This window comes from Hemitrygon akajei, chromosome 1 (genome assembly GCF_048418815.1).
Source record: "Hemitrygon akajei chromosome 1, sHemAka1.3, whole genome shotgun sequence".
Classification (NCBI taxonomy): Eukaryota; Metazoa; Chordata; class Chondrichthyes; order Myliobatiformes; family Dasyatidae; genus Hemitrygon; species Hemitrygon akajei.
In genome coordinates, this window is record NC_133124.1 from 217805768 (window position 1) to 217824512 (window position 18745).

At 40.5% G+C, this 18745-nt stretch overlaps 1 protein-coding gene across 1 annotated transcript in view; it reads left to right on the forward strand.

Moving 5' to 3' along the window:
• Positions 1–18745, forward strand: part of LOC140729376 (myoferlin-like) — a 165489-nt gene that overhangs the window by 18872 nt on the left and 127872 nt on the right. Inside the window, exons 5-11 of the mRNA XM_073049089.1 lie at positions 3382–3432; positions 6704–6734; positions 7592–7707; positions 11064–11187; positions 13993–14096; positions 16696–16764; positions 17067–17110. Of these exons, the coding sequence (XP_072905190.1) occupies positions 3382–3432; positions 6704–6734; positions 7592–7707; positions 11064–11187; positions 13993–14096; positions 16696–16764; positions 17067–17110 (539 nt within the window). The remainder of the gene's footprint in view (positions 1–3381; positions 3433–6703; positions 6735–7591; positions 7708–11063; positions 11188–13992; positions 14097–16695; positions 16765–17066; positions 17111–18745) is intronic.

Here is an 18745-nt window from a genome sequence, read left to right on the forward strand (position 1 = left end):
TTGAGCTCGCAACTCGACCTCATAAAAAAAACACTGCCACCTCCAGTTTAAATTCCTATGTGGAATATTGTGGAGGATCAAATACCCAAACCCAGCACAGTCCCCACTTGTCCCATTTAACTTGTCTCAGTGCGGTGGACTTTAGGACCCGGGGAATTCGGTGCGGTGGTCCTTAAGACCCAGCGGAGCTCGGGAGCTGCTGCCCGCAGAGTTTCTGTTCTGTTGACGGGAGGCGATCGTGATTGAAATAAAGTGGAAATAATAAAGCATTTGGAAAAAGGTGAAACGTCATCGGTCATTGGAAAAGCATTAGGCTACAGTCAGTAAACAATCAGAACAATTTTAAAGGATAAAGTGAGAATAACAGAGTATGTGAAAGGCCCTGCACCGATGAAAGCTACAATTATTACTAAGCAACGCAGTGGTTTAATTATTGGAATGTGTTTCTTAAGTGTTTTATATGCATAGAAAGGTAAAATATATACTATATACTAAGACAAACGTTTGACTAACTGACGCTAAATAATACCGGATGTACTTGTTCCGACTTACATACAAATCTGACTTGAAGACAGACTCAGTAACAGAACTCGTTTGTAACCTGGGGACTGCCTGTACCTCTGTATGGAGGAGTGTGTGTATGCTCGTGGTCTTTTGCTACTGTAGCCCACCCACTTAAGCATTTGAAGTGTTGTACATTCAGAGATGCTGTTCTACATACCACTGTTGTAACGCATGGTTATTTGAGTTGCCGTCACCTTCCTGTCAGCTTGAGCCAGTCTGGCCATTTTTCTCTGACCTCTTTCATTAACAAGGCGTCTTTGCCCACAGAACTGCCGTTCACAGGATTTTTTTTGTCCTTTTGCACTATTCTCTGTAAATTCTAGAGACTGCTGTGCATGAAAATCCCAGGAGATCAAGAGATACTCAAACCACCCAGTCTGGCACCAACAATCATTCCATAGTCTAAGTCACCTAGATCACATTTCTTCCCATTCTGATGTTTGGTCTGAACAACAACTAAACTTCTTGACTATGTCGGCATGCTTTTATGCATTGTGTTGCTGCCACATGATTGGCTAATTGGATATTTGCATTAATGAGCAGGTGTACCTAATAAAGTGAACACTGAGTATAGATTCATGGAGTTATACTGCACGGAAACAGGCACTTCAGTCCAACTTGTTCATGCTGATGAAGATGCTTATTTAAGCTGGTTCCATTTGCCTGTATTTTCCCCATCTCTCTCTAAGCCTTTCCCATCCAAGTCCCTGCCTAAGTGCTTTTTTTCCCCAAGTGTTGTGTAGTTGTTCCTACATCTACGACCCCCATTGGAGGGTTATTCCATAGCCCACCACTCTCTGTGTGGAAAAATTTGCTTCTTAGAGCCCCTTGAGGTCTTTCCGCACTCACTTTAAAGCTATGTCCTCTATTTTTATACTCTGCTACCTTTTTCTAAATGTAAAGTAGGTGGTATTGAGTTTCTAGCCTGTTTCATACCGCCCTGTTATTTATGCATCTAACAACTTTCTGCTTGGACTGAATTGACTTATTATTTACATCCTTCATATACATGAGGAGTAAAAATCTTTATGTTACATCTCCGTCTAAATGTGCAATGTGCAGTTTATAGTGATTTGTAATAAATAGTATGTACAACAGGACAGTCAATATGACAGAAATAGAATTGTATCAGCAAGAATTAATTAGTTTGTTGGCCTGGTGGAAGAAGCTGTCCCCCTGTTGCTCCTGACTTTTATGCTGTGATATCGTTTTCCAGATGGTAGCAGCTGGAACAGTTTGTGGTTAGGGTGACTCAGGTCCCCAATGATCCTTCGGGCTCTTTTTACACACCGGTCTTTAAATATCCTGAATAGTGGGAAGTTCACATCTACAGATGTGCTGGGCTTTCCACACCAGTCTCTGCAGAGTCCTGTGATTGAGGGAAGTATAGCTCCCATACCAGGCAGTGCTGCAGCCAGTCAGGATGCTCTGAATTGTGCCCCTGTAGAAAGTTCTTAGGATTTGGGGGCCCATACTAAACTTCTTCAACCGTCTGAGGGAAAAATGGTGCTTTTGTGCTTTCTTCACCACACAGCCGGTATGTACAGACCATGTGAGATCATCGGTGATGTGTATGCCAAGGAACTTAAAGCTATTCACCCTCTCAACCCCAGATCCATTGATGTCAATAGGGGTTAGCCCATTTCTATTCCTCCTGTAGTCCACAACCAGCTCCTTTGTTTGGCATGTAGTTCAAGCTCAAGTTTAATTGTCATTCAGCCATACATGAATACTCATAAATACAGGCAAATGAAACACCAATAGTCATACAGAGCACAAGGCACATTTAGCGCATATAAAATAAAAGTACATATAAGATAACAAGTACATAGAAAATATCAATAAAGTACAGTCACACAAAAAAATGTAGTCTAAGACCCTGAATGTTGCAGTAGTATGCAGTTGAACACAATATGGTTTGTCTTCTGCAGAGTGAGCACTGATGGCAGCACCGACTCCAGCTTCGCCACTGCACCACTCTGCCTCTGGCACTCCAGTAGAGTGCACCAACTCCAATTCCTGGACTGCTGTAAACAGGTGGTTCCATGACTTTACACCTTGTCCTCACTACAGCCAAGTACATGCATCTCCCCCACTGTCCTCCAATAAATCGGTGAATCAGACTTGTGCTATTCCATATTAACAATGCCCAGCAGGGTCTTGCGATCACAAGAAAAGTGACTAAGACGATTACTTGCTGTTAGAATGCACACTGCCTTCGCACACACACACTCCTCCAATACCTCTTTGATGCAGAGAGCAGCACGAGCTACACCAAGTCCAGCTCCTACAGTTTCTCTGCCAGCAGTCATCTTGCTGCTGGGGTAGTCTGGCAGTACTTTAAGTTCTTACTGTTTATCAGGGTGTTGCGATCATAAAAAAAAAGATTTAGAAAAAGTCAATAACGCCACTGGAACCGAACATGCCGCCATCTTACTGGAAGAAATAGTAAAGAAGGAGCATAGGGGTGAGTCACTGGATGGTGGCTTGGTTTAATCAAGATGTATGGAAAGGGTAAAAATAAACATGGAAAGAAAACACTTCCTCCACTGTAGGAGTACAGGAAAAAAGATGTAGAACTTTTAAAATTAAGAAACCTGTTTGAATTATGACCTTCTCTCCAGCATATTTGGTCTTCATCCCTGGTGTAATCAAATGGGAAAACAATTACATGCCAACATTTTTTCTTATGTTGTATTGTGTGTGCGATATTTTGATTTTGTTTTGCATATCTGGTACTGTGGTAAATATTGGGAACAGTCTGAGATAATGTTTGTTGTTACCTTTATCCTCATGGGCCTCTCCTTATTTTTAAAGGTGTTAAATTCGCATTCACTTCGATCTGATTCCATGATTGGTATTTTCAAAGTGAGTGTTTGTGTGTCAATTGATGTCTCATATTTTGGGAATAGTGTATGTTTGTGAATTTTAGTGAAATAATTTTGCTTTTGCATTGTTCAGTGGAGATAATATACATTGAAACATTATGAGTCAATGTAAAGTCAGTAACATACTTTTCCTGCTAAAAGGTTGACTGTTCTCTTTTCCATAGATGCTGGCCTGCTGAGTTCCTCTAGTATTTTCTGTATGTTGCTTCGATTTCCAGCATCTGCAGATTTCCTTTTGTTTGTGGTTGAACATACTTTGACAAATAGTTTTAAGTAATGTTAGATTAATGCTGTAACTTCCATATTGGAAAGTGAAATAATGGCTAAAAGCTTCTTTTATGAAATAAGATCTAAACATTGGAAGAATGTTTGAAAAAGAAAAGGCATATATTTCTTTAAAGCCTCTCATAACCTTTGGGCGTAAAGCATATATATTATCCAGTTGAGCATTTCTAATGTGAATTCTCTGTTGTAGGCTTCAGAAGATCATTCAGAACCGAGAATACAAGTTTTCCTGCTCCCTTCATAAACCATGTCTTGCAGGCAATTTGGTTTTTGACTGGATCCTGTTCTATTGGCTTGCTAATATTTTAATTTAGTGAACTTGTTACAACACTAATAGAGGCCATTTGACTCACTGAACCCATGTCTAATATAGCACTTTGCTTGTCTCTGTTTCCTGTTTTTCCCTAGCTCTGCAGGTTAGTTTTCATTAAGTGCCTGTCTAATTCACTTTTGAAAGTCCTGATTTGATTCCCCCCAACACCATCCCTACAGGTTGTGAGCTCCAGTTCATAACTACTCATCTTAACTGCTCATAGCCCTCTTATATTCTTTAAGCCATTCTTCCCTCTATTCTTGAACCATTGCTTTCCTTTCCTTACCCTGGTCAGACTTGTTAAATGTCCTCTCAGCATTTTTCTCTGTGAACTGTCCCAGTTTCTGCAGTTCATTCTAACATTTAACCAATAACTGGCCTACAATATCACAAGCAATGCACATAAATCAATGGAGAGGATTAAGCAGTCAACATTTCAGGCTGGACCCAAAATGTCACCCGTTTATACCTCTCCATAGACGCTGCCTGACCTGCTGAGTTCCTCCAGCATTTATGTATGTTGCTCAGGATTTCCTGCATCTGCAGAATCTCTTGTGTTCAATATCAAGTCAAGTTTATTGTCATTTAACTACAGGTATGCGTTGCTTAACGTCCACGATACGTTCTGTGAAATTGGATGTTATGTGATTTGGACGTTGTGTGAACACCATATTATATACTTAGCAAACCTATATGGAGTACTGTAGTATACCTGTATTGACTAAATACCCAAGAATTTATATTAAAACTGTATACTGTATGCTATAATACATACATACACTATAATTTTTTATTTCATTTTAAACTTTTTAATTTTTTTCACTTTTTAAACTTCTATGTAAACACTTTCTTAGCCTATATCACACAGAATTTATGAAAGAGGATCAGGATCCTCCACATCACTGTTCTCAACTTCCTCATAGTGTTCACTGGAAGAGTTTCAGGTCGAGTAACCTGCATTGATGAACTATCACCAACAATGATAATATCATCTCCTGTAATGCCTGAAGAACCTGGCTGAGGCTCTTCTTCAGGAGGTGGTGGCTTCTTCAGGAATATGTCCAGTGTTGTTTCAATTCTGGAAACCATGATGCACTTTACGGTAATATTTTTGAAAAAGGTTAAACAGATAATGCTGCTACACTCAAGAGATGCGCAATACATGAGATTGGTTACGTCTGCTATGAAATGTTCTCCGATGGGGACTATGGACGTATATGCAATCGGATGTTGTCCGAATGGACGTTAAGCAGCGCACATTTGTATACACATGTATACTGTCAAATGAGAAAATGTTTCCCTGAACTAGGGTGTAAAGCATAAGTATATGTGCCAAATAATAATTTATGAAAATAAGGATGAAATATTGTAAGGTATAGATCAGATTAACTGATGATACTTTGAATGTGTTGCGGCAGGGAGTTCAGAAGCCTAATGGCCTGAGGAAAGAAACTGTTTTCATCCTGACCATTCTTGTTTTTATGCATCAGAATTTCCTGCCTGATGGTAGAAAGTCAAAGAGGATGCTGGATGGATGGGTGGGATCCTTAATAATACTAAGGGCCTTGTGTATGCAGTGCTCCTGATAAATGTCCCCGATGGATGGCAAGGAGACACCTTTGTTCTCTCAGGTGTTCTCACAGTCCTTTGTAGGGATTTCTGGTCTGATGCTTGACTGCTCCCATACAAGGTGGAGATGCAACTTGTCAGATGCTCTCAATGGTGCTTCTATAAAATGAAGTTAAAATGGGGGGTGGGGGGCTCACTTTCCTCAATGTCCTTAAGAAGTGGAGATGCACAGTATCACCAGACTGTGGCATCTAACCTATTTAGCTGGAATGACCTATGAAAACACATTTTCACAACAAGCCTCTTGTATAATTTGCTTAATTTTAAAATTTATTCTTGAAGTAGGAATGTTGTGGACAAGGAATGTTATTTGTCCACCCCTAATTATTCTTGAGAAGGTGATGGTGACAGAGAATGAGAGAATGAGTTGTTGTGATCTGTAGTCACTTATAAAGCAGGTTGGATAAGAATAAACAAGAATGAATAAGGACAAGCCAACACTCTGCTCAAATGAACAGCGAGGCATTTACAGCTATCTGTTAGTTTCATTGTTGCTGATTACTAGCATCTTCTATCCAGAATTTTTGATTTATCTGGATTTAAATTAAAAACTATCTCAATAAGGCCATGCTTTTACATTGTGCGAATAAGTCTAGGTTTTTATAATTTTATCCAAGATAGTCAGTCATTATATTCAGGGGAATTGATAGAAAATATTCCTGCTGGTTAATGAAGCCTTAATCTAAAATGTCGACCAAGTCCTGTCAAAAGTAAAATTAAACATTCACTCATAAGCTGGTTGAAGTTTAGACTGTGATCTCCATTTACAATAAACACTGTTAGATGCTAGTTTCATTTGATAAGTTTCTATTAATCAAAGATTAGATAAATAAAATAAAAGTGAATAAGACAATAGTAATAATCTAATCTCATCAAAAGAAGGGAGCACATTCCAGCGACGAAATGACTGACTCCTCTTGTTCCTATATACAAGCATAAGCCCTCAGTCATTGCAATGTCACATATAGTGTGGTCACTAACAATCCCACAGTTTTTTTTCACATTTTAATCCCTTCCGTTACAGCTGGACATTGGCTCCATCTATGATTTTCCAGGTATGCAATTAATTGTCATTGTATATCAGGTTTAACCTTTCAGTTTTAATAGGTGTCAAAATGCCATATCCTCATGAGTTTGTTAGATTAAGGGTGATCTAACTCAAGTGTTTGCTGTGAGTAAAGGATTTGATAGGGTGGATAGAGAAACAATTTCCCCTATGGGTCCAAAACAAGTAACCATATCAAAAATAGATCTGTGGTCTTGAAGGAAGATGTCAGGAAGCAATTCTTCACACAAAAGGGAGTAAAAATCTGGTCTTAACTTCCCACACAACTCTGACACTAAGGGTCAACAGGAAATTTCAAAATTAAGATTGGTGGAGATATATATCTGCAGAACTATGATGATTATGAAACCAGGGCTCCTGTGTTTTGGGTATTAAATGGTTTTACAACCCCTAGAATTGAGTTGGGTTTAGTTATAAATTTATACCTAAACTTGCCTCTCACTCCCCTTACTAGTCTTTGGTCCATGCTTTTGTACTTACCTGAGTACATTGTAAATGTGAAAAGAGTCTCTGCTCTGCTGCATTTTCAGGATATGAGTTCCCTCACCACTCATTGAATGAAAAATCTTTCCACTCTGGGTGCCCAGAACTTTGGTCTAGAAATATAAGACCAATGATGAATCCAATGGAGAGTTCTGGCAACACTTGAACTCCCAATGAAAAAGACAGAACATGAATCCTGTACAATTTGCTATCATGTGATGTATTTCAAAGGCTGATAAGTGCACAGGGGAGAAAGGGTGGAAGAAAATTTGGATTCAACACATGTAGTGTCATAGACCAAATTAGCTGACTCACTTACTTCTGTAGTGAAGTTCTGTGTAACTGTGTGGTGGTCTGTGACAGGTCATGCAGTGTTACGGAAGTGGCTTCTGCTGTACGAAGTTGATGGCGCACATTCCATGTCCAGAGGTTACCTGAAAGTCAGCATCATTGTCTTGGCAGCAGGCGATGAAGCACCGGTAAGACACATTTATTAGCCAAAATGTTATCTGTTCTCCACCTGATACTAGCATTCAGACTAGATTAGTCTTCATGATTCCCATGCCCCAAACAGTTTGTAACTGATGAGGTGCTCTTGAAGTGATGTCACTGTCCTTGTATCTTTGTGTTAGAATTGCAGCAGTTAATTTAAGTATTGCACGGTTTCAGAAACAGTACTTTGCTAAAACAGTACATTGGCTGGCGTGTAAATGAATTTCAAATGTCAGTAAAGCTGCCTGACTATTTATACCCTGATGCACCATCAATAACTCACGCTGAGACTTAGGAAGCGAGTTATCGGCTCTTATTGACTGGAAGAATAAACAGCACTACATCCTGGGGAAAATGAGGGAGAGCAGCAGCCCACAGTCGCCTTTATACAGGGGTCTGTGGGAGGAGCCACAGGAGCAGTCAGCAGGGTCTGTGGGAGGTGCCACAGGAGCAGTCAGACAGGTATTTCTAGTTCACCACATACCCCCCCACACCCCCATTCAGGCATATCCTGAAGTAAATGGTATCCTAGCCTCTTTCTTTTGTGTGAATAGAGCTCATTTAAAGGTTTGCTCCTATTCTCTTTTTTTCTGAGTTGTTAACTCCCAGACTAGTGTAACGTTGAGGTTTCTTTTCTTTCCTTGTACTTTTGTCAAGAGCAGTGACTGTATATTTGTGTGACTGAGAAACTTATCTAAGTCCATTCCCTATCCTCAGCTGGCATCCTCATAAATCTCTTAACAGGCTTCATTGCACAATGATCTGTTGGAGGACTACTATTTCCTATGACAAGGCACAGCCCCAGTATGTAATCCTTTTTTACAGCAAATTTATATCAGGCAGGGATCAGAATCAGGTTTATTTTCACCGGCATGTGACATGAAATTTCAGAGCAGCAGTACATAATCTAGCAGAGAGAGGGAAAAAATAATAATTAAAAATAAAACATAATAATAAATAAACAACTGAATCAATTACATATATTGAATAGATTTTAGAAAATGTGCAAAAACAGAAATATTGTATATTTAAAAAAAAGTGAAGTAGTGTCCAAAGCTTCAATGTCCATTCAGGAATTGGATGGCAGAGGGGAAGAAGCTGTTCCTGAATCGCTGAGTGAGTGCCTTCAGGCTTCTGTATCTCCTACCTGATGGTAACAGTGAGGAAAGGGAATGCCCTGGGTGTTGGAAGTCCTTAATAATGGATGCTGCCTTTCTGAGACACTGCTCCCTAAAGATGTCTTGGGTACGTTGTAGGCTAGTGCCCAAGATGGAGCTGACTAGATTTGTGTCCTGTCTTTTGTATTGGGAGATCAAATTACCAACTTGTAAGATAGCTTGTAACTCATGAAGGGCCTGGTCTTGAAACGTTGATTATTCCTTTCCATAGATGCTGCCTGACCTGCTTTCATCCAGCATGTGTACATTACTCCCCATTTTCAGCATCTGCAGAATTGCTTGTGTTTATGACTAACTTGTAAGATCCTGTTTCAGGGTGTCTTTTGTTTATTACACAGCTGATTTGCATGATGTGTTAATCCATGTATAATTCCTTGAGCCCAGCCCTGAAAACATTGATTTAAATCCCTGGCTTTCACAGATGCTGCGTGACCTGCAGAGTTCTTCCATTGTTCTGATTTTTGGTCCCAATTCCAGAATCTGCTTTCTCTTTTGCCTTCATACTCTAAGGTAGTCTAACTTTAGATATGTGAAGGAATTGGAGATGTTTGCAAAGATGGTGTTGGGCCACAGATGACTTCAGTCTTCTCTCTCTCTCATTGGAAGAAATTGTGATGGTCTGACAGCACAGGGACAGTGGAGAAGCTGCAAAAGATGGTGGGAGACTGAGGTGGGTCTCCAAGGTGAAAGGAATTAGAGTTGATGATCAAGAAGAGGAGGGAGCCAGGATACACTCACAGTTCTGCATGGATCGTTGTGGGTTAGAAACATGGAACATTGCTGCTGGTGATATTAGCTAAGATGTCTCTGAGGTCCTTGTATCTGTTATTGGATGTGAGGGTAGAAAGAATGGTGGAAAAGGTTTAGGAAATGTTTATTAAGAGACACAGCACAGTTACAGGTCCTTCCAATGAGCCCATGCCACTCAATCATAACCATGTGACAAATTAACCTACTGGCCCTTACGTCTTTGGAATGTGGCAGGAAACTGGAGGAAAGCCATGTGGTCATGGGGAGAACATACATACTCCTTATGGATGCCGGCGGAATTGAACCAGTGTTACTAGCACCATAATAGCATTATTATGCTACAATATGGGCCTGCTCGCCCTGATAGAAGCTCTTGTGCTACAAACTGCAGATCCAATTTCCTGGTGTATTCTGCCACCTGACTTTACTTAGCTAATAAAAAGTTGAAAAGGTAGACGAGTAAATATTTTTTAGAATCATCAACAGAATCAAGTTTAATATCACTGACATATGTTGTAAAATTTGTTGTTTTGTGGCGACAGTACAGTGTAATACATAAAAATGCTACAACTATATATTAAGTAGAATAAGAAATATATACAAAGTAAATCAAATAATTGGTACCAAACAAGAGCAAGAATAATGAGGTAGTGTTCATGGCTAGGTTCATTGCCTGTTCAGAAATCTGATGGTGGAAGGGAAGAAGCTGTTACTAAAATATTGAGTGTGTGTCTTCAGGCTCCTCTGCCTTGCTCTCTCATGTATTTTGCTTTTTTACATTACTTCAGCTTTAAAAGATTTTAAGTATATCAGAGTTAAGTCAAAACTTAAAAAACAGTTGCAGCTGCCAAAGCTCTGCTGCTGGTTTTGCCAATTTCTTCTTTGGCACAGTGCCTGTAGCCTTGTCCCTGCTGGATTCTGGGATGTGGAGGGCCAGCGAGATAGACATTCACTCACACTCACACAGAAGTTGGGACAGTGTGGGGAACTGAACCAAGTTGATCAGTTGTATGAACTTTACATTGCTGAATGATACAGGGTGGTGTGGCATAGGAGAATGAGGTTGGAGAAAACCAATAAAACCTACAGATCTACAACAATAATTTAAAAACACGTATATCAAGACAGAATGTCTGGAATACGCATATTTAGGTTGAAGATCCTTTGTAAAAACTGGAAAATGAGAAATAAGCTCAAGAGATTCTGGAAATGCAGAGAACATGAACAAATAATGATAAAAGCTATGAAATAGTACATTGATCAGACTGTGGAAGTAGAGTGAAGAAGGGCCTAGCCAATATTATAGAAGGGTGACCTATAGCATGTGCAAATAATCCCCTTTTCCTGTTGTTATTGCTGAATGTAAAAGATGTGTGAATGTATGTTTACTAAATAAAACGTGTTTGCTGCACTAGATTGACAAGAAAGGGACAAATGAAGACGATGACGTGGAAAGTAATCTGCTGCAGCCAGCTAGTATCCTGTCCCGCTGGGTCACGTTCATTGTCAAGATCTACAGAGCTGAAGACCTTTCACACAGTATGTCTCATATTAGTGGTACTTTTTTTGCCAATACTGACTTGGAGCCGGTAGTTACACATAGATTGAGTATTGTCCTTTGGATTCAAGATACATCACATGAACATTGAACCGTACTGTGAAATACATCATTTGTGTTAACAATCAGCACACTCAAGGATGTGCTGGCGCAACCCACAAGTTCCTTTGTGTCCCTCCGCTATCCCACGTCACTCATTAGAAATCCTCTTTCTCTAGTCCTGACTCATTGCTTTCACCCATTGTTCTTTATTGTAGTGAAGGAGTCACTTTTACTGGCTACCTTCCTCTACTTGGAGTGATGCATGTTTATACCTGCGAGCTTGAAAAGTTAGGTTTCCTGCCTTCACTGGACACATCAAAACTCCCTGTAGAGAAGCCAAGCAGGAGTAAGCCAGTTTATATCCTTCTTCTAGGACAATGAGACCACCTGATGATGAGCTCATTCTTCAATCTTTGCAGGGTGGGGGACGTAAACCACAGGGTAACCAGGTTATTTGTGTGATTTTTTAAAAAATTACCACTTGAACAAGTGTGTATAGCCCCTAGCACTGACTATGTTGTCCTTGACCTGAAAACTCACAGGGAAAGGTTTGAACACCATTGAAACTGAAAAGATAAGAAAGGTGGAAATGAAGGATTGGCTTTGGCTGAAAGAAAATAATTCAAGTTATAAGTTAATTTAAATGAAAGTAATGGAAAGCAGGGTCATTGTTAATTACTACAAGTGCATCTTATGAGTTAGTAAACCATTTATAGATTTAAACTCAAATGGTTGAGCAAAACAGAGGCTCAGATTGAAAATTAGATTAAAAAAACACAGGCTGGAAATTAAAATAAAAATGGAAAAATGCTGGAAATACTTGGCAGGTTGGGCAGCACTTGGAAAAAGAAGCAGTTAACACATCAGATTGGGAAAGAGAGAAAACATGCATCAGAAAGGGTTGTAAGGTAAGGAGGGGGGAAGAGAGACAATGAGATTATTTCTGATAAGATAAAACCAGATGGTCATAGGTACATACTCAGGCCGCAGCAATGGAGAGGCATAAACAAGTCAACATTTCGGGCTTAGATACTTCATCAGAACTGATTTATTACTTTCCATAGATGTGACATGACCTGCTGAGTTTCTCCAGCATGTTTTAAAAAATATTTTTATATTCTACTTTAGATTGTCAGCATCTGCAGAGTCTGCTATGGTTACAGGAATTAATCTTGTTGATGAGGTTTTGTGGTTGACATCTTAATGAGATGGGTGGTGGGGTGGAGACACGGCTCTATTAAAGGAGGTGTAAGGCACTCCTTCCCTCCACTAGCCTGCAGGTCACCATCAGGCAAGGGGTTTATTTCCACTTGGCATAATTTACCTATTATTATTTAATTATTTATGGTTTTATATTGCTATATTTCTACACTATTCTTGGTTGGTGCGACTGTAACGAAACCCAGTTTTTCTTGGGATCAATAAAGTATGTCTGTCTGTCTGCAGCACCTGCTTAGCCCCCTCACCCCAATCAGGGTCATGTGAAGCCATGGGAGCAGGTGGTGGATGGTCGTATGAGCAGCCGGTGCAGATCACAAGTCCTGGTTATGTGACCACTGACACCAGGCAGACAATCTCTGAAGAGTATTGATAATGGTTGGGGTCATCCATTTTGTAAAGGCACTGCCCAGAGGAAGTCGATGGCAAACCACTTCTGTAGAAAAATTTGCCAAGAACAGTCACGGTCATAGAAAGACCATGATTGCCAAAGTCAAATGACATGGCACGAATGTAATGAGGTAAGTTAGAGATCAAATGAGATAAATGTAGGCAGGTACTTGATGGTCTGTATGGACCTGCTGGATTACGTTTTCTGACTCTTTGAAATAGTGTTGAGGGTTAATTTACGTATATGCAACTAAAAGAGCAGACAAGGTCCTGATGAACAGTTGCAGCAGTGCGTACTATCTACAAGATGCACTGCAACAACACATCAAAGTACCTAAGGCAGCACCTTCCAGACCCATAATCACTACCATCTGGAAGGACGAGGATAGCAGATACCTGGGAACACCACCACTTGGAAATCCCCCTCCAAGTCACTCACCATCCTGACTTGGTAACATATTGCCATTCCTTCATTGTCACTGGGTCAAAATCATGGAATTCCCTCCCCTAACAGCAGTGTGGGTGTGTCTACACCGCAAGGACTGCAGTGGTTCAAGAAGGCAGCTCATCACCACCTTCTCACGGGCATCTGGGGATGGGCAATAAATGCTGGCTTAGCTGGCAAAGCCCACATCCTGTAAATGAATATTTAAAAAAAAAGAAAATGAGAGTAGTGCGGCTGGTGGACCTGCTCCCTCACATCACCAGAGATCTGGGTTTCATGCTGATACTTCATAGCTGGGTTAATTGGCCAGTGTAAATGACCCCCAGTTTGAAGGGAATGTGGGGGATGGGAATTGATGACAATGTGGAGAAAATCAAATGAGATAAATGCAGGCAGGCACTTGATGGTCAGTACGGACCTGCTGGGCTATGTTTTCTTCTCTATGAAATAGTGTTGCAGGTTAATTTACGTATATGCAGTTAAAAGAGCAGCCATGATCCTGGCTTCATATTTCACTTGGGAGACCACATTTCTCATAACGCTACACTCTGTTAATAATGCATGATATCCTTGACTGTAGTGAGTAAGTCTCTGGAGTGGCACTTGAACCTCTAGCTGACTGAGTCAAGAATTGAATCAGCTAAGCCACAGCGGACATTGTAGGCTGAAATACTTAGGTTTTTATTTCCAGTGACGAGAGGGCTCATGACAAACTTGAAGCACATGTTTAGAGTGGATACTGACAAGAAGGATGATGTTGACTCTTTTCTTGAAGTCAGCTTTGCTGGAAGTAAGGTAAGCACCAGATAATCCTTTCATAGGTTTATCCAATACTGCAGGGAGTTTACAAGGCAGGCAGGACCTATGTTTGATACCATTGATAATTGCACTCAGATTTTTATTTAGAGACACAGCACAACACAGGCCCTACTGACCAAATGAACTGCACTGCTCAGCAACCCACCTATATAACCCTAGACTAATCATAGGACAATTTACAATGACTAACCTACTAACTGGGCTGTGGGAGGTAACTGGAGCACCCAGAGGAAACTTACTGAGTCATGGAGAGAACATACAAACTCCTTACAGATGGCATCAGAATTAAACTCAGAAATCCAACACCTTGAGCTGTAATAGCGTTACGCTAACCGCTGTGTTACCATGACACTCTATACGATGAGTTTTGTCAGGGACCTGCAGGTGGTCCTCTGCCTTTATCGGCTTTTTGTGACCACATACCCATATCCATGCCTCGTAGCTTCACTCCTTTTGGAGGTATAGCATGTGCAGGCTCAGATGTGCAATCACTGTAGGCAAGTAGCTAGTTGGGACTCAGACACCTGATTGAATAATGAAAATTAGGGCATAAGGACATACTATGGGAGTTTGTGTATGTGTTCTTAAGCCACTGGTGATGCGTGTTTCTTGTAGAACCTTTCATAATGAGATGTATTTTTTTTTAAATCTTAGATATACAGCATGGTAACACGCACTTCCACCCCAATGAGCCTGAACCAGCCAATTACATCCATGTGACTAATTTACCTATTGACCCATACTTCTTTGGGGTACGGGAGGAAACTGGAGCACCTAGAGGAAATCCACACGGCCACAGGAAGAATGTATAAATTCCTTACAAACAGTGGTGGAATTGAACTCTGGTTATTGGCCCTGTAATAACATTATGCAAACTGCTACAATACCGTGCCTCCCCTTTCCTGAGATTTATGACATATTTCCTTAAAACTCTACTAATATTCTTATCTTTACTCTATCTTCCCTGACTACTTTAGCCAACTCCGCCTCCATACCACTGCAATTTCCTTGATCTAAGTTGAGGACTTTAGTTTCAGTCCTCAATTTTTGTCCTTAGACGGAATTTAAAATTCCTCCACGCTAAGATCACTCTTCACTCCAGGATTGTTTACAATGAGATAACTAAGTAATCCTGATTTGTTACACAACTCCAGATCCAAACTAGTGTGATCCATGGTTGGTTTCTTATCAAGTTCCTCAAGGAATTCATCTACAATGCACTTGACTTTTAATCTCAATTGTCCCATCTATATGCTAATTAAAATGCTGGTCAAGTCAACTTTTATTGTCATTTTGACCATAAATGGTGGTACAGTGCATAGTAAAAATGAGACAGCGTTTTTCAGGACCATGGTTTACATGACACAGTACAAAAAACTAGACTGAACTACGTAATAAAAAAAAAACACAGAGAAAGCTATACTAGACTACAGACCTACACTGGACTGCATAAAGTGTACAAAAACAGTGCAGGCAGTACAATAAATAATAAACAGGACAGTAGGGCAAGGTGTCAGTCCAGGCTTCGGGTATTGAGGAGTCTGATAGCTTGGGGGAAGAAACTGTTATATAGTCTGGTCGTGAGAGCCCGAATGCTTCGGAGCCTTTTCCCAGACGGCAGGAGGGAGAAGAGACTGTATGAGGGGTGCATGGGGTCCTTCATAATGCTGTTTCCTTTGCGGATGCAGCGTGCAGTGTAAATGTCCGTGATGGCAGGAAGAGAGACCCCGATGATCTCAGCTGACCTCACTATCCGCTGCAGGGTCTTGCGATCCGAGATGGTGCAATTTCCGAACCAGGCAGTGATGCAGCTGCTCAGGATGCTGTCAATACAACCCCTGTAGAATGTGATGAGGATATTCTGTCTTATTGGATAGAAAATATTAAAGGCCCTACATAAGGCCTGGATAGTGAAGTAGTTTGTTTAACACAGCAACAAAATATAAATCAGTTCAAAAATTGGGCGAAGTGCTGGTAGATGAAATTTATTCTTGGCAAATATGAGCTTGAAGTATTTTGAACAGCCAGAGATTTTCTTTTATTCATTCATGTTGTGAGTATTGCTGACATCTATTGCACGTGTGTGTATATGCACAGCATTAGCAGGCCATAGTGAGCTTCTCAAGTGCAGTCCTTAAGGTAAAGATGCTGCCAGGAAAGGATTAGACTATGTGAATGAAGGCCTTGTGGTATATTTCCCTCTGATCGTATCTTAATGTCACATTTCAGAGGTATTTCCCTACAGATACTTTTGAACTTGATTCCCAACATTTGATTATTATGGGCCAGTTACTCTGGGATGTTAGCAGATATTAGGGCCTCAACAGCAGCTGAATCTCCCTGCACTTGGGACAAGTCATGTGAGCACCAGTACTGGTTCATTTAATTGAAGCATTAACTCCTTTTCCCTCTCCATAGAATGCTGCTGAATATTTTTAACATTTTGTTTTTATTCCATGAGCACTGAACTCTGGCTAACTCTTAGTTTTTCCAGTAGTTGGGAAGGAATTGACCTTAGCAGTTTCACCAAACACTTAGTAAAAGGTGGAAATATAACTCTTTATCCTCCATTCAGGTGGCAACAAAAGTGGTGGAGAACCAGATAAATCCTGAATGGAACCAGATGATTTACCTGAGGAGTAGGGTAAGGTTTGATCATTCAATTAAAATAGGCCAAAGAAAAGAACATATTTTGTACGTGGTACAGTGAGTTCTTCCTATGTGTGTGGCATTAATGCAGGTGTAAATTAAAAGATTAACAAAATCCCCTGGAAAGTGGGAAGTAGAATGGCATATACTCCGCTTCAGCAGACACTCAATAGTCAGCAGGTTGGGAAGAGTTAGCTAATTGGCTCCATTGATGAGGGGTTTAGTGAGTTGTGGTAGTGGGTGCTCAATTGCTAGAACATTGCTGATGATATTAACTTTTCTATTTCTCTCCCATAGTTTCCATCACTGTGTGAGAATATCCGGTTCACTGTTTATGATCGGTAGGTGAACGTTGCTCTTATTTTGTCCACACTTCTGGAGCTGACCCCCACCTTGTTGTAAAACCTGCTGCTTCCTTCTCACAGACAGGTTGTTACAAGAACCTGGTCTTTTTGTTTATATTGCCTTTATTTATCTTCCCAACAATGCACTTTTTCACATTATTCACTCTATCTCATACATCAGTTTTTAAAGTTTATCTTATTTTCCTCATGGAGAATTTAACAGCCAACTGTGTCATTCTAAGATGACAATAACCCTGTTGTAATGTAGAACATGGTTCAATCACAATACCAACTCCCATGGAGAGCAAATTGATTATGATTTGACTTTGTTATAATGCTTTTAATTGCCATCCTCAAATTTGTCGACAACACTACTGTTGGGTAAATCACAGATGGCGTTTAGTCGGCTAAGCAGAGTAAGGTAGGATGCCTGATTGAGTAGTGCCACAACAACAATCTCTCACTCAATGTCAGCAAAACTAAAGAGCTGATAGTTGACTTCTGGAAGGAAGAGGTAAATATGCCACTCTGCATTGGGGGAATCAGCAGTGAAGAAAGTCAGCAATTTTAAATTCCTGAGCATATCAGTCAAACTGTCCTTGGCCTAGCACAAGGAAAGCACATAAACATCTTGACTTTCTTAGGGGATTAAGAAGGTTCAGCTTGTTGCTGATTCTGATTCTGACTCACTTCTACAGATGTAATGTTGAAAATATTCTGACTTGTTGCATCATAGTCTGGTACGAATTTGAATGCTTGGGAATGTGAATCGAATTGACTTTATTACTCATATACATGAGGAGTGAAAATGTTTATGTTACGTCTCTGTCTAAATGTGCAATGTGCATTTTATAGTAATATAATAAATAGTATGTACAACAGGACAGTCAATGCTGTATAACATAGAAATACAGTTTATCACCATGAATTAATCATTCTGCTGTCCTGGAGCCTGTTGGTACTGATTCCCCAATGGTAGCAGCTGGAACAGCTTGTGGTTGGAGTGACTTGGATCCCCAATGATCGTTCGGGCCCTTTTTTACACACCTGTCATTGTAAATGTCCTGAATAGTGGGAAGTTCACATCTACAGATGTGCTGGGCTGTCCGCACCACTCTCTGCAGAGTACTGCGATTGAGGGAAGTACAGTTCCCATATCAGGCAGTAATGCAGCCAGTCAGAATCCTCTCAATTGTGCCCATGTAGAAAGGTCTTTGGATTTGGGGGCCCATACAAAACTTCTTCAACCGTCTGAGGTGAAAGGCGTGCTGTTGTGCCTTTTTCACCACACAGCTGGTATGTGCAGTTCACGTAAGATCCTCGGTGATGTGTATGCCAAGAAACTTAAGCTGTTTACCTTCTCAACCCCAGATCCATTGATGTCAATAGGAGTTGGCCTGTCTCCATCCCTCTCGTAGTCCACAACTATCTCCTTTGTTTCTGCGACATTGAGGGAGAGGTTGTTTTTTTTTGACACAATTGTGTCAGGGTGATGACTTCTCTGTAGGCTGCCTCATTATTATTAGAGATAAGGCCAATTAGTGTAGTATTGTCAGCAAATTTAGTTAGCAGATTGGAGTTGTAGGTGGCAACACAGTCATGGCTGTACAGAGAGTAAAGGAGGGGGCTTAG